At 36.2% G+C, this 15869-nt stretch overlaps 1 protein-coding gene across 2 annotated transcripts in view; it reads left to right on the top strand.

Annotated features, from left to right (window-relative positions):
- Positions 1-9200, top strand: part of LOC120355231 — a 42342-nt gene extending 33142 nt beyond the window's left edge. For both annotated transcript variants that reach the window (XM_039443572.1, XM_039443571.1), the window contains 3 exons: positions 3684-4133; positions 5966-6005; positions 9120-9200. In XM_039443572.1, coding sequence (XP_039299506.1) covers positions 3684-4133; positions 5966-5995 — 480 coding nt within the window. In that variant the 3' untranslated portion in view covers positions 5996-6005; positions 9120-9200. The remainder of the gene's footprint in view (positions 1-3683; positions 4134-5965; positions 6006-9119) is intronic.
- Positions 9201-15869: the final 6669 nt, after the last annotated feature.

The raw sequence follows: 15869 nt of genomic DNA, 5'->3' as shown, positions 1-15869 counted from the left end.
ATACTGGACACGTCACGTGACCTTGGGAAGTTCCAATCCTGGTCTTCTGATTGGCTCGCGGCAGTAAACAAGATCAATTGATCCGTATCAGTAAAGTGATCCTAACCTCCCATCAATACTATAATGCGCCGCTTCCTAACAAGATGGCGGAATTTTGCGCCAGGGTACTATAATAGCCGAGTTTTCATACTGAATGTATATTGTGCCTATATAGGTTGCCAACCAAGCTGTTCGTCTATGGGTCGCTGAAAGCGGTACCACAGAGAAGAGGAATGTTCTCCTACTTTGTGGTGGTAGAATCAAGTGAGGTTATGTGCAACAGTTACATGAACATTCCCAAGTTTTACATGTTCAAGATGCGAATGAAAAAAGTGATGACGAAGTTATTTCAAACTCCCATGTAATGAACAATGTAAATTCAATTTGTGTGAAAGAATTAGTAAATTCTAGTGTTAGTGCTATGCATCCTGTACCTATTTTAATAAATAATGACAACACGAAAATATATAGTGATGAACATGCATTTGATTTAAGTGTTAATGCAACTAATTTGTCATTTAATGACAAATCAAAAAACAAAATTGATGCTAACTAATTAATAAACACGGCTTTTTCGGCTGAGGAAAAGAAATCAAACATTTTTTCAAGTAAGAATAAGAATAAGAATAAGAATGTTTTTATTCCTTCAAGCCTTCAAGTAGAATGGAGTTATGTGATTTGACTAATGAAAATGAGGATGATGAACATTCAAACTGGAAACTTGTAACTAAAGGAAAAAATAGTAATTCTAGAAAAAACACCTTATCTAAATCAATTCCAATGTCTATTTATCTTGCGACTCAGCTAATGTATAAGGATTGAAGAAAAGTGACAGGCCTAGTGTGAACTCTACCGGGACTGATTCATATTGCGCTGCTTTATTAAAAAAGCCTAAGACTACTATTATTGGCTCCAGAAAATTTTCCCCCTCCAAACCTGGTATTCTACCCCTCAAGACAGTGGATAGGAGAAAATCAGTTTTCGTCTCTAGGCTGCACCCTGAGGTGAGGTAGGGGAGCTTGTGAAATATCTGACTGAATCTGGTATGGATAAATCTGATTTTGACTGCTACAAACTGAACTCTAAATTCAATACCTATTCATCCTTCAAGATAGTGGTTACTGATAGGCTACTTAAGCGTGTCATGGCTTCAGACTTCTGGACCGAAGGAATCTTGGTGAAAAAATTCATTCCATCCAATAAGCCTAGGGATCAATCAAGTGCTTTTTTAGGCCAACCAAGCCGGGCTGCCCGGGTCAAGTGACACTCATGAATGATGGGAGTAAGGCTGTTGATTCTACCATTGATGTTTCTTTCGATTTGCTTTTCTATAATGTCCAATGCCTTCGAAATAAGGTGAATGAGTTGGAATTGATTGTCAGCACAAGCAGGAGGTACAAAATACTGTGTTTGTCTGAACACTGGATGTGCCCTGAGGAGCTTAAACTTTTGAACATCTCTAACTATAAGTTAGCTGCTTTCTAAAGTCGAAGTGAGTACCAGTGTGGTGGTGTGGCCATTTTCATTGATGTGGATATGCATGCCCTATTTGCATGTGTTGATGTTACTGGTACACATTGCATGAATAAGGCTCATGAATTTGCCTGTGTTTCTTATGAGCTCGCTAGACTGTATATTGTTCAGGTATACCGCTCCCCAGCTGGGAATTCTGAGAACTTCCTCCTTGCCCTTGAGAAACTTATTGCTGAACTTACCAGGGTAAACCCAAGCTTTGAGGTTGTGATCGGAGGTGACTTCAATGTGGATCTGCTGAAGGCTGATAACAGGGCTAAAGATTTTATCAATCTCCTTTGATCCTTGGACATCTATCTGGCCAACTGGCGGCCCACTAGACTCGATGCTTGCCTGGACAATGTGGCTTCAACCCTGAGGATTGATTAGGTGCTCTCCCTTAAACCTTTCCCTCAGTGACCACCTGGCACTCGAATGCACAGTTGAGGTGTCCAGTCTGGTGTCTGAGCCTGTGAGGCATCAGCGGCATGTTTGGGTGAGGCCCATTAAACAGTGTGGACAGCAACATTTCCTCCAGCTCCTGGATAACAATCATCAACTGGGACCTGCTGTTGGTTCACCCCTGTGCTGAGCTGAATTTTACATCATTCTTCAATGAGTTCCTATGCATCTTCAATGGCTCTTTTCCTCTAAAGAGGATCCTCCAGGGACAAATCAAGAGGCATGGAGTGGCCTGGGTCACAGATGGACTGCTTGATTTGCATGACCTGATGCTTGTGGCATATGAGAAATTTCAAGCTGATAGACTTCCATCTTCGAGGAGAATCTACTCTGGCCTGAAAAAGTCTTACCAGCAGGCAGTTAGGATGGCCAGATTGCAGTTCAACTCTGCACTTATTGACCGGTCTCCCAATAAGTGCAAGGCTGCCTGGAGTATTATCAGAGCAAGTACGGGTTCTTCAGTGCCATCTACTATTCCTGTTTCTGCGGATGATCTGCATGACACCTGGACTGACTCGATTCATAGGATCCGTGGGGGGATACAAGCTTTCTTCTCAGTGGCGGTGGACCTGCTGGCTGCCTCAGTTCGCCCTCCAGACTCTCAGCTCCTGACCTGGCGCCCTGTGACGTGTCAGGATGTTTTACGGATTGTGACTAGCTTGAGCAAATCTTCAAGTAAAGACATTCATTATATGTCTAGCTTATTCATTAAGGACATCATACTGTCTATTATTGAGCCTTTAACTGCTTGTATTAATCAGTGTCTCTCACAGGCCGTTTTTCCTGATGAGCTGAAGGTTGCAAAGACAGTACCAGTCTTCAAGAAGGGAGATAAAACTGACCCATCTAACTATAGGCCCATTTCTATTCTGCCTATAATCTCGAAAATTTTTGAGATTGTGATTGCGGAGCAGCTCCTTGAATAATGTGAGTAGTGCAGCTTGTTTGCGGCCACCCAGTTTGGTTTTAGAAAAGGAAGATCGACTGCTGATGCTGTCGTCGATTTCCTTCTGCGTAAAATTTATGAGTGCTTTGAGAGGCGTGAGCTTGCTGGGCTCACATTATGTGACCTCAGCAAGGCTTTTGACATGCTTGATCATGCAATCCTTCTGAGAAAACTCAAGCACTATGGGGTCAGTGGATCCCCTCTTAGATTGATTCAATCCTACCTGGGGGGCCGCAGGCAGGCTGTGCTGGCTAATGGTGTGTAGTCTGGTATAAGAAACTGTGTCAACTGTGGTGTCCCTCAGGGCTCTGTCCTGGGGCCACTTCTATTTTTGATTTCAGTAAACGATGTAGCTTGCATGGATGGCAGAAGTGTTGTTTGCTATGCAGACGACACCACTTTTTACGATCATGGTCATGGAGTTGATGTACTGAGGGCCGAGATGTTGGAGACCAGGTTGTTTGCTACGGACTGGTTTTCTGCAAACCTCTTTCTTCTCAACGATGATGAAACGCAGTCAATCATATTCAGCCTCAGAAATGGGGATGAGTATGATTTTTTCCCGGTGAAGCTGCTTGGGTTCGTTCTAGATAGAAAGCTCTCTTGGGCTGACCACATTGAGGCTGTCTGTTGCAGTCTGAGCAGAGTGTTTTCCTGCTCAGGAAATTGAAATCCTGTATTCCTGCTTCTTACCTTAAGGTCTGCTATTTCTGTTTTTTTCCAGAGCATTGTCCTGTATGACCTTACGCTTTGGGGTGGAGCCACAGATGTTTCACGAGTGTTACTCATTCAGAAGAGGGCCCTGAGGATCCTTTGTGGTGCTGAGCATCTTGCCCATTGTCGTCCCCTCTTTGTGAGAGAGAGAATCCTCATAGTCGTCTCCCTCTATGTACTTCAGACCCTCTGCAGAACACATGCAAATGTGGGGGAGCTTGTAACAAGGCAGAATTTTCACTCACATGAGACTAGAGGGAGACAGAGGCTGGACGAGCCCTACCAAAGACTGAGCAGGACACGATCGAGCTATGGCCATCTATCTGTCAGGCTCTTCAACAAGCTGCCGGTGATGGCTAGGAATCTGCCTGCCAGCAAATTTCGGAGGGTCCTGAGAGACTTATTGTTGGATAATCCTTTGTACTCACTCCGTGAGTTTTTCATGTTGGACAGCAGCTTGGTAAGCGCCTATTTTTGATTAATTTCTTTCCTCTGCTTGCTTTTATTTGTTTTTCTTTTGGACTAGTAGGTCGACTGGCCTACTTGTTTCTGTTTGTTTTCTCATTACGTGTCCCTGGGGGTTTTTATGCCCACCTTATGGACTTAACATAAAATAACTAAATAACAACCGTTATATTCTATTAATTATATTATTGAAAGGTAATCTTACTTTTATTGAATGAAATGATGATAATATATTGATTATTATATCGAATTCAATGATAAATCATCATTGGATAATAATAATCATCATCATCAAAATGGAATGACGGCTCCAGTTACGGTGCTCGGTAACCATCATCACAAAGAACGTTACATTGAAAGATGTGACTGAATGGAACAGGAGAAAACCGTTACTAACGCATGCGCGATAAGGTGCTGTCTAAGACCAAGAGTGGTTTGTGTTTGTACGCAGTCACGCACAGGTACAGGCAGTCACTCACAGGCACAACACAAACGAAAACCCAGTTTAAGGAGTATCTTATTTTAATTATCAATCAAAATGCTGTAGTTGTAGGTTCTAGTACAAAACTAATGCACTTTGCACTATGAATTCATGTTGTTTATGCCACAGTATCCAAATATTAAAATAGTTTTGCAAATAACTTATTTATAATACCAAATAGTATATTAATACACAACATAGTAAAATTTGAGAGCAACCAATAACATTTGAATTTACACCAATCGTTGCCAATCTTGAGAAATTCACACAAGAATTATTATGGTAAGCAAGATCAAAACAAGCTAATATTTTGGTGTAGAGCATGCATCATTCGATCTATGATAGATTGAAAATTATCATACTATGCTTCTTTCCAATGTAGAAAATAATTGCTGCTGCCTGTTTCTCTTAGAACAAAATGTGAGATTATGTAAGGAAATGCTACAGTTGAGGGTCCCCATGTACTAGGGAACTTGGTTCAAAACAAATTCCCCAGTGTATGTGGAATATTGGCGAACCGCCAACCAAATTCGTGATAAATTCGGTCTTCAATCTGGATTAAAAACATAGTTCGGTTTGTCCGATTGGGGTAATAGGCCTATTGCATATGTAAATATTTCAGATTCTCCAAGCTCCTTCCAGTAGGTAGCAAAGTGTAGCTACAAGGCGGTGTTCAGGTGGTAAAGCTGTTCTAAGTAGTGTATTTCTCTTATGGTACTTATTAGAGGCGTTGCAAGATCTAACAAGTAGCCTAGTTAAATTTACTCTCACCCATTATCAAATAATTGTTGATGTTTCCTACGTTATTTTCTTCAAGATTGTGTAAAAGTTTCAAATGTGACACTCCTCTCTCTCCCGCAACCACCCTTTTGACTACTCACTTCTTCTTGAAAAAAGAAACACTCCACACTTATCTAAAACTAACACAGCATCTGCAAACTTTGAAACACTCATCTCTAGACCCCAAAAGACACTGAAGTAACGAACGGTTGTTTGCTCTCCCCACTACAGTGTGTGGGACAAATCCTACACAAACTTGGTTTGGGGAACCAAGCTTGCCGATTCAAGTTTCCTAGTGTTCTATAAAGGCTCCTAGGCTCTATAGACTATTTTATTGAACAAGCCTGCTTATAAGCAGTGAGTATAGAATGTGATAGAGCTGACTTGCTCACAGCTGGATGCAGAGTGGGAGCATGCTTGACCCCCTCCCCCCAAACTCACTGGCTGGGTACCTCGCCTTAGGTAATAGGTACCCAATTACTTATAAAGTAGGTACTTACTTGTGAAGCAGTACTGTGCCCTACATGAACAATAATTGAAAAATGAATTCTCTGTATTGTTTTCAGAGTCAAACTGCAGTTTTTCAGACTATGTAATACCATGTTTGTAAGTAAAATAAATTATAATATATTTGCATCCCATTTACAATTATTTAGTCAGTACTTTCTACTTTGAAGGATGGACTTAGTTCTCTTAGGAGTATTTAATATCGATATATTCCCTATTTCGATATCAACAATAAATTATCATCATATCATTAAAATTAATAAAATATTCATTATTCACATTTATAATTCATTGCTAATCACAAACCAATTCTCAACATAAACTGCTCTTTTTGAAAAATCTAATTCCAAATCATGGAGGAGTTAGGCTCAACTCACACTTACGCGACTCAGGTCGAGAAAAGTCTCTACTCTAGTTGAGAGCATGTGTTTCCAAATGCTGACACTCAGACCAGTCGACTCTAGTCTCCGCGACAGTCACCATTTGAAAAAACACATGCTCTCGACTAGAGTCGAGTCTCTTCTCGACCTGTATGTGTGAGTTGAGCCTTATTGTGATATAGGTACTTCTTCTATGTTTGGTTTTGAAGCATCTGAATTTAGAAATCTACTCTGTGAAAATAATTAAGGACTGAAATTTTTTTGAATTCAACAACTACAATACAACCTATATCGGACTATGTGTAACCTTATCTAATTTTGGGAGAGGAATAGCATGAGATTACCTTATTTTTTCTCTCCCTATCATTTTGATGATGTACTTATTGTATCAATCAATAAAGAATAAAGTTCCTCAATATGAATTCATCAAATGCAATAATTTAAGTGTTCTAAAAAAATATGTGTATTTCCTTCACTTGTTTATCTCTTTTCTGTATAGGGCTACTTGTAATATAAATATAAAGAAAAATAAAAATCTCAGTACCCTTTTTTGAAATATTTTATCACAACATGTTTCGGACATTTATGCCATTTTCAAGTGATATGAAGTAAATAAATAAATACTACTGGAAGATTCTTATTTTGATCATATGTTAGTGTATTCATATGTTTTTATGAACTGGGACTGTAAATTTTGGGTTTAAATTCGCATGATTCTATCAAAAATTGGGTTATTGGTGTCTAATTGGATTAAGTTTATTATCTTATCTCTGTTTAATTTGTCCAAAAAATGAATTTATTTTAGGTTATAGGACAACAATAATGATTCGAACTGATAAAAAGGAAATCAAATTTAAATGTACTGCAAGTTAAGTTTAAAAAATCTGGAATTTATGAACTTAAATGTAGTGATTGCGACAAATTCTATATCGGACAAATGGGCAGAAATTTTCATATAAGGTTTCGAGAACATATCCAAGCACTAAAATCTAAAAACTATACACAAAAGTCAGCATTTGCTGAACACTTGATAGATTCAGGCCATAATTTTACAGTAAATTCCAATATGAAAATACTAAATTATGGTCGTAAAAGTGTCAACGAATGTCAAAGAAGAATTTCATATATATATATATAATATATATATATATATATATATTATATATATATATATATATATATATATATATATATATATATATATATATAAAGCAGCAAAATTAAACAGAGATAAGATAATAAACTTAATCCAATTAGACACCAATAACCCCATTTTTGATAGGATCATGCGAATTTAAACCCAAAATTTACAGTCCCAGTTCATAAAAACATATGAATACACTAACATATGATCAAAATAAGAATCTTCCAGTAGTATTTATTTACTTCATATCACTTGAAAATGGCATAAAATGTCCGAAACATGTTGTGATAAAATATTTCACAAAAGGGTACTGAGATTTTTATTTTTCTTTATATTCCTTCACTTGTTTTTTTATTGTGTGACAGTAGTGAGATTCTCATCTAAAAGTCAGTGGATTTCATAGGACAACATTGTTGCCAATTTTCCTATTCCACCGCCTTCCATTATAGTGGATAGCTGTGTCAAAGATTATAGAACCTGTATAAGATCATAGAAGATAGTAATAGTAGATGCTGTGATGCAAGTCATCCCATTACATCTGATGTATTAATACTGAAATAGTTATTTGTGCAACTAGTGCGCAAAGTGACAGTTTGCTGCACCAAAAGAAACGTTTACGCCCGAGCCGTAGGCGAGGGCGGAATGGCTTCTTGAGTGCAGCAGAGGAACTTTGCTCACGTATTTCACATTAAACTTTTCCTACAGTTACCATTGGATATGAGAAGTGGTTTATTAAATGATTATGGGTGAAATGAGTGCTGAAATCCATCAAATGTTTGTGTGTGTGATGCTGTTATTAATAACAAACTTAATTCATTCAAAAATTAATAGTCCAATTGAAGTTGAAAATTCTCAGCCAAAGTTCTCTTTTTTATTCATTCAAGAATCAGAAAAAATACAGATAAAACAAAAATTTCGCATTCAAAATACACGCCAACAGCTGCTGCAAGATGGCTGAACCGACAAGCGCGCGACCTAGCGGGAAGAATCGTACCTAAGTTTGTTGACTGTCGATTAGCTCTCCCGTCGAACAACTTATACCCACCCGTTTCATCAAGCTAAAAAGTACTGAAACAGGATTCAGAAATTCAGACTTTTGCTCAAATTACCGAGAAAAATGCTCAAAGTAAACTGAAAAATATTTATAAAAATAACATAGACAACAGAGAATATTTATTGTGGTATTGTTATGTTTTTTATTTATATGAATATCGAACAGTAATCATTTAACCTCAAAATTCGAGTTTTATAATGTATAGGCTATTTGCTACTTTTCTCATTTCTTGCAGTTGAAATAATAATTATCAATAGAAAAGAATTATTATTTATTATAAAATGATTAGAATTCGTAAATGATGATTATTCAATTATGATTTAGATGAACATTATTCTTGTTTTGGATTTCTAGATTGGGATTTCATCATAAATGTAGGGTAGCCATTGTAATGATTCTTTTCTAAAATCTAACCACAGTCATTGTTACCAACTTAATTTTTGTTTTCGTGCACTAATCCTCCATATAACCCACCAACTATTTTGTGTTGCCATGTTGCAAATATGTAGTGCAGAAAAACTTTTTCCCGCACTAGAGCGGAAAAGTGAATCTTTGGGTATTGTAATCAGTACAGGAACAGCTTTCCGAGGTAGCTGTAGGAAAAATGTTAATTCTTTAAATCAATTTCATTTCAGGTAAGAAAATAGCAAAAGTGGTCATTGATAGGCTTAGAGATTTATCACCAACATCGAGACAAGAAAACAGACTTCAGGTAATAAAATATTTAAAATTATTCATATTTGAATAAGCAGGTGTGACCTATGCTCTGCAATGGATGAAATTTACAAAACTTCATTAATAATTCTCATTCTAGTAAGAGAAATGTAGAATTAACTTATGCTTCCATGAATCAACTTTCAACACATAAATCTACTAGTAGTTCTGTGAACAGTAGAACTCACGCAGTTATAAACCACAACCTCCTCTGTCCTAACATCAAAAGCTAATCTCCTTCAACACATACTGGTAACAGGTCAGCCCGAGTTGAAAGCACAGAAAGGTCGAGAGAAAATATTATGTTACAGTTATTATTGCATGCGACAGTGCATGCACCTAATAGTCCACACAACAGCTGATATTTTACCAATTTACATTGAGATATTTATTATTGCATGCAATAAATAATCCACTCGACAGCTGATTTATGATGAATAATTTTATAGTCTGATTTTTATGGTAATATTGGCATTCAAAGGAGACTCCTCCTTTTGTATTATCCTTAAAATTCGAAATTAAAAAAAACCTTATACCGGGTGATTCATAATTATGGTAAAATAATTTAATACGTGATAGTAGAGGTAAAAATAAGAAAAAATGTTCATATAAACATATATCCATAAACGCTTCATTGGCGAGTTATACAGGGTGAAAGATTTCGCCCGGAATTCAGTTCCTCTGGTGAAATACACCGATGCTGAATTGTTTGGGGACTAGTTTCTTAAAAACTTATGCTGGATTCATATGGAAAAATATCTGAAAAATTGAATAAAACTAGTCTGGAAGCTGTAGTGTGAGTAGTTTTTGAGAAAAAAGTTGAAATATGCAAAAAAATCAAGTAGAAAAACACAGACTTCTACGTTTGATGCCCAATAACTTTCTTTAATAACCAGTGAACAAATAATTTTTCGCAATAAAAATTGTAGAGAATTTGATTTTGAGAAGAATTATGTAAGCTATGTAAACTAAATTCAAATAAAAGTTGAATAAAATGTATTCTTATGTAGTACATTACACCACAAAAATTTGCTGTTTTATGAGGAGAGAAGTAATAACTCATAGGTTGTAGCTGATTGCAAATAAAACATGGATTTCAATAATAGCTGTTCCAAAACAGCTGATTTATTATGTTTTAAATAAGAAAATATTCAAAAGAAATTATCAGCTGAAAATTATTTTCAGAAATATTTTAGTTCACTGTTGAACAAAAAAAAAACAAACTTTAAGTTAGGCCTACTGTAACCATGCTGTGTTTTTGGTTCAATCTATTAACCAGTTATTTGTACCATTCCACTCTGCTTTTGTGTTAAGTGCTAACTTTTAAAAAATGGCAGGTATCTTAGACATTATTCATACTCCAAATTAGCTGACATGCATTTAATGTATGGAATGGGACACTACTGTAATAGTACTGAAGCAAGACGTTTGTATCAAGAGAACTTTCCCAACCGAGTATGTCCAAGTTCAAGGTTTTTTGCCACTATCCATCAACGTCTGTCTGAAACAGATTCTTTGATATCCAAAGAGCACATTGTGCAGGCAGACTCCGATCTACTATGACTGTTGAGTTATAAGAACAAGTTCCTAATGAAATTTATGAACATCCAGAGAAGAGCACAAGAGAATTGTCAGTGCAGTTTAATGTCCATCAATCTATTATTTGGAGGAAACTAAAATAGCAACAATTACATCCATACCACCTCCAGAAAGTTCTTACTCTATTGCCACAACTGTATTCCCTGTGCTGGTATTTGCCTATGGTTTTTAGTAAAACTTGTCTACCCAAACTTTTTAACAACCGTTTTATTTACCGACGAGGCACACTCTCCAAGAACAGCTATCGTTAACGTCAACAACCACATATTTGGGCAGCTGAGAATCCTCATACCATCAATCCTAATCTTCCACAACATCAGTTTGCAGTAAACATTTGGGCAGGAATCATAGGAGATCATCTACTTCTGTTCGAGCTTCCTCCCAGGCTTAATGGCATAATCTACTAGTCTTTTGGTATAAGTTTAATGTCATTTAGATATGCTACTTTCATATAAAAAAACCGAATATTCTATTTGCAATCAGCTACAACTTATGAGTTATTAGTTCTCTCCTCATAAAACAGCACATTTTTGTGGTGTAATGTACTACATAAGAATACATTTTATTCAACTTTTATTTGAATTTAGTTTACACAGCTCACATAATTCTTTTCAGAATTAAATTCTCTACAATTTTTATTGCAAAAAATTATTTGTTTACTGGTCATTAAAGAAAGTTATTGGGCATCAAACGTAGAAGTCTGTGTTTTTCTACTTAGATTTTTTGCATATTTCAACTTTTTTCTCAAAAACTACTTACACTACAGCTTCCAGACTAGTTTTATTCAATTTTTCCATATGAATCCAGCATAAGTTTTTAAGAAACTAGTCCCCAAACAATTCAGCATCGGTGTATTTCACCAGAGAAACTGAATTCCGGGCGAAATCTTTCACCCTGTATAGCTCGCTAATGAAGCGTTTATGGATATATGTTTATATGAACTTTTCTTCTTATTTTTACCTCTACTATCACGTATTAAAATATTTTACCATAATATTATGAATCACCCTGTATACACGAGTAGATACATATTGTGGGGATTGACGGGTTTTTTGCGCAATCTCCCCCCTACCCCCTCCCCCACCCCCCTGAAACTCCCCCTCCCCCCTCACCCCTCTCCCTCTCCCTCTCCTCTCTCTCTTATCTATCTTATCTTATCTATCTTATCTAATCTCTTATCTTATCTTATCTAATCTAATCTAATCTCTTCCCCTCCCCCAGTGAGGACGAGGGGGATGAAGAGAGAGAGAGTGATCTCTCTCTCAGTGAGGGAAAAAATAATTTCCCTGAGGAAAAAATAATTTCCCTTTCTACTGACAGATTAAAGTGAATCTGTATTCTCTACTGTCAAATTAAAGTGAATCCATATTACTACATCTAATAAAACTTATACTGTAAAATTAGTGAATCCATATACTACTACATCTAATAAAACTTATACTGTAAAATTAAATTGATTGCAAATTAATACAATTGGTTTGCTTTCCGCCCGACAGTTAAGAAAAATTTCACAAATTTATATTAAAATTTTCTATGTGCTGTACAAACCTGCGGGCATTTTTTTTTTTGTAAAGTGTTTCTCCGAGAATATCTATAGTAAATTTAGAATGAACAAGCATATCCAAAAATAGGTATAGATATCCTCAGACCTATATCACTTGGTGTTGACAAATCATCAATCCCTGCAATCACTGTACAGTTCTCTTAGGAAAATTCTATTTCCGCTAACATTTAGTTCCCACGAGCGAGAAAGAAAACTTTTAAGCTTATGCTTGTTTAAGACTAGAGAATACTCATTCGGCAATTTGATAGTGTGCTATTACCTTCGCTATCAATATCAATAATTTTAATGTGAATTTCTCCATTATCGGGAAATGTAACTTTTGTTACTCTAAACCAATCAAAAGGGTAACAATCAAAACCCAATTGACTTGCTGGTCTGCATCAATTGAGAATTCATTAAACTTGTGCAATCAAAATAACCAGTCATTTTTTCGTCTTATCAGCTCAAACAATTAGAACCAAATGACACACCTCCTGCAATTAACTTAATGGAATTCGACGCATGCTACACTTTCCTTATCTAATGATGATACGTAGTGAAATCCAGCGCACGCGTCAAGGTTATAGAGAGAGAAATTGTGATACGCCTCCTATGTGTTTCTCTCTCACACAAGCAGCAGACTGACTTGCACCCAAGTCGAGCCCCTGGCACGTTGCCATATCTACCACTTTTCCTCTATTGCGAAAGCCATGTGAAGAGAGAACTCAGTGAAGTAACTGAGTTCCTTTTTAATCCGCCATTCATATACTGCCAGATTTAAGTGAAACCATATGCTTCTCTCCACGCAGCAATCTCTGCGCTACGAATGACAAGTGGAGGAGAGAACACTCAGCTCTCGACTGTTCTCCCTTTGATCGGCCGTATGCTACTACCAGTTAAAGTGAAACCATCATCTTGTTCTTGCAGCTATGCGTTACAATGGTTACCGCTCTTTATAAATTTTATGTTTTCGGGGCTAATAAGTTTCTGTCCAAGACCTCCAAATTCTTAATTTTATCTGAAATGCCTTTCAATTTTTTGTCTAAATAAGCTTTATCAACTTTATTCTTGTCAATACTAACCACTGGGTTGAAAAGCTATCTGATAAATGTTCACTTCTCCTAATGCACTCTCTAGAGTTTGAGTTCTCTCTGTGATAACTTTATCAATATTTGCACTAAAATTTTGTAATGAACTAAGAATATGTTCTCTCTCAATTATACTAACGCCGATATTCTTTGTATTTTCCGAAACAAGTTTGGTTATTTGCGAATCTAAATAAAATTTCACAGCTTCGCTGATTCCTTGTTGATTTATCGATTCGATTATCTTCTGTGTTATCGAGTCAATATCACACATAAGATTAGCAACAGCTCCGCTAGCACTAGCCGTATCAATTCGTCCGAATCGATGTAGAGTCATCGTAACACTAAACAATTAATTTTGCTTCTTTTAGCTCTTCAATTATAGATGCGATCTCAATATCATGCCCGGTGTTGCCACTAGCTTTTGAGGAATAGAGTAAATTTAATCTTTCCACTAATTCGTCAAAATTATCAAAGTATTGATAAATTCTTTCATGAGAATTATTTTTTGCAAATTTCAATAAACCCCAACCCTTCTTTTTACTAATTTTTTTACTGGGAAATAACTTTTGAATCATTTGTGATTTAATTCCCTGATTTCATTTAACATAGCCTCTTCGATCTAAATGTATGCCTGTAAGTGTTAAGATTTTTTTATACTTATCCAGATCTCTCTGATTATAAAGATTTGAGTTTGGTCTCGCACTGAATAATAACTCAAGTAGACCATGTGTTAAACTGAATCTTTCATTATCAATATCTATATAACCGTTATCAAATATTACTTGCTGATTTCCAATATAATACACGTCATCTTTAGAATTATATGAAATTCCATAACTGATTGAATTATTCAATTTTTCTGCATGAAACGTTTTTAGATATTGTGACAGCACATCATCGTTTCTGCTAGAACCAAGTAAACTGTTTTCAAATTTAGTCGAGCTTAAAAAATTGTCTGTTGAACTCTCATAACTCTTTTCATCCCCCTCCTCATTATCATCAATTTCCATACTCTCTTGCTCCTCTTTTACTTCTTCCTTTTTAGGTGTAAAATCATGATTAGAGTGTGAGAATTTGGTTTTTTCCCAATTCAATTATAGGTTCTATTAATGGCGAAAGAGATTTCCTGTTGAATTCCTCCGTTCGTTTTTCAAAATTAATCAGGCTTTTATGCTTGTCACTGATCACCTTTCTCAATTTCTTAATCTTTTCTATTAAACTCTCCTTCTTGTTATTTACTATGCTATTTCCTCTCCTGTTCCTCCTCCTCCTATGTGTTTTAGACAACATGACTGTACAAAGAATTAATCTCTACTGAACGGAAAGAATCGTGTCCAGTGAATCCCGATATTTTCCTTCCTTTATATTACATTCTTTTAAAATTGTAAGAAAATTATGCGGTTTACGATTCCAAACTGTATGACAAAGTTTACTGAAATCTTTATAAGACATATCTCCTCCAACATGATCTCTGTGAATTAATTTCAGACTCAATAAATCCATCTTAAAAATTATTATCATATTTGCATTATCTCTAGTGAAATGTTTCTGTGTAGCTCCATAACTCTGAATTAAATATGCAGTGTCAATATTTCATTGTCGTCCCATAGTAATATTCTCTTATCTGTGGGAATTACTCAGTTGCAAGTCATCAAAAATTACCAAGCTATATTCAGGGATACGGTTTGGATGGGGATTTGGCTCACATCATCTTTCATGTGAAATCCGATATTTTTCAAACCTGCAAATACCTTGCTGAGAAAAACATATTTTGGTTGATATAAACTTTTGCTAAATAAGTAAATGTGCTTGAATTTTAAACCATTTTCAGCAAATACTAAATTAAATAAGAGATTTTGTTTTTCCCCCAGCACTGGTGATATAATTAACATTATTGCATTGTGAGGTAGTAGTCTCCATTTTTACAAAATGCAGGCTTTTCTTTATTTGTAATAATTTATCAAAGTTAACAATTGGTAATTGACTCATGATTACAACGTACAGAACGTGATCTGATAAGGTACTGAAAATTTTTACAATAGTTAGAACAATGCCGCTAGTATTTAGAACAATGACCGAGCGCATGTTGGCCTACATGTATAGAGAGGCGTTTCCCAGAGATTGGAATGCAGGCAACACTCTCCACCTCCTCTCCTCATCATCATCATCAAATTTACTATCGGAATCATGTTAGTCATGTGTACAGCATGTGATCTGATAAGGAACTAATCATTTTTTCGTAGTTATCAGTGATGGGGAGGAGGCGGCTTATCACAGCGGCAAGCGTTCGCTCGCTCCCCCACTGATAAAAGTTTCTCACTTCAACTGGCCCTCTCTTTCCCGCACCCTCTTCACGAGAATGCATCATCTGTTGGTTGAGCCTAGCAAATTACGAAACTTCAGATTGAATGAAAAGCAATGTTTGATGAGGAGCTATTATA

Source organism: Nilaparvata lugens, chromosome Y (genome assembly GCF_014356525.2).
Source record: "Nilaparvata lugens isolate BPH chromosome Y, ASM1435652v1, whole genome shotgun sequence".
Lineage (NCBI taxonomy): Eukaryota > Metazoa > Arthropoda > Insecta > Hemiptera > Delphacidae > Nilaparvata > Nilaparvata lugens.
Note: the sequence above shows the minus strand (reverse complement) of the source record. Positions and strands in the feature narration are given on the sequence as shown.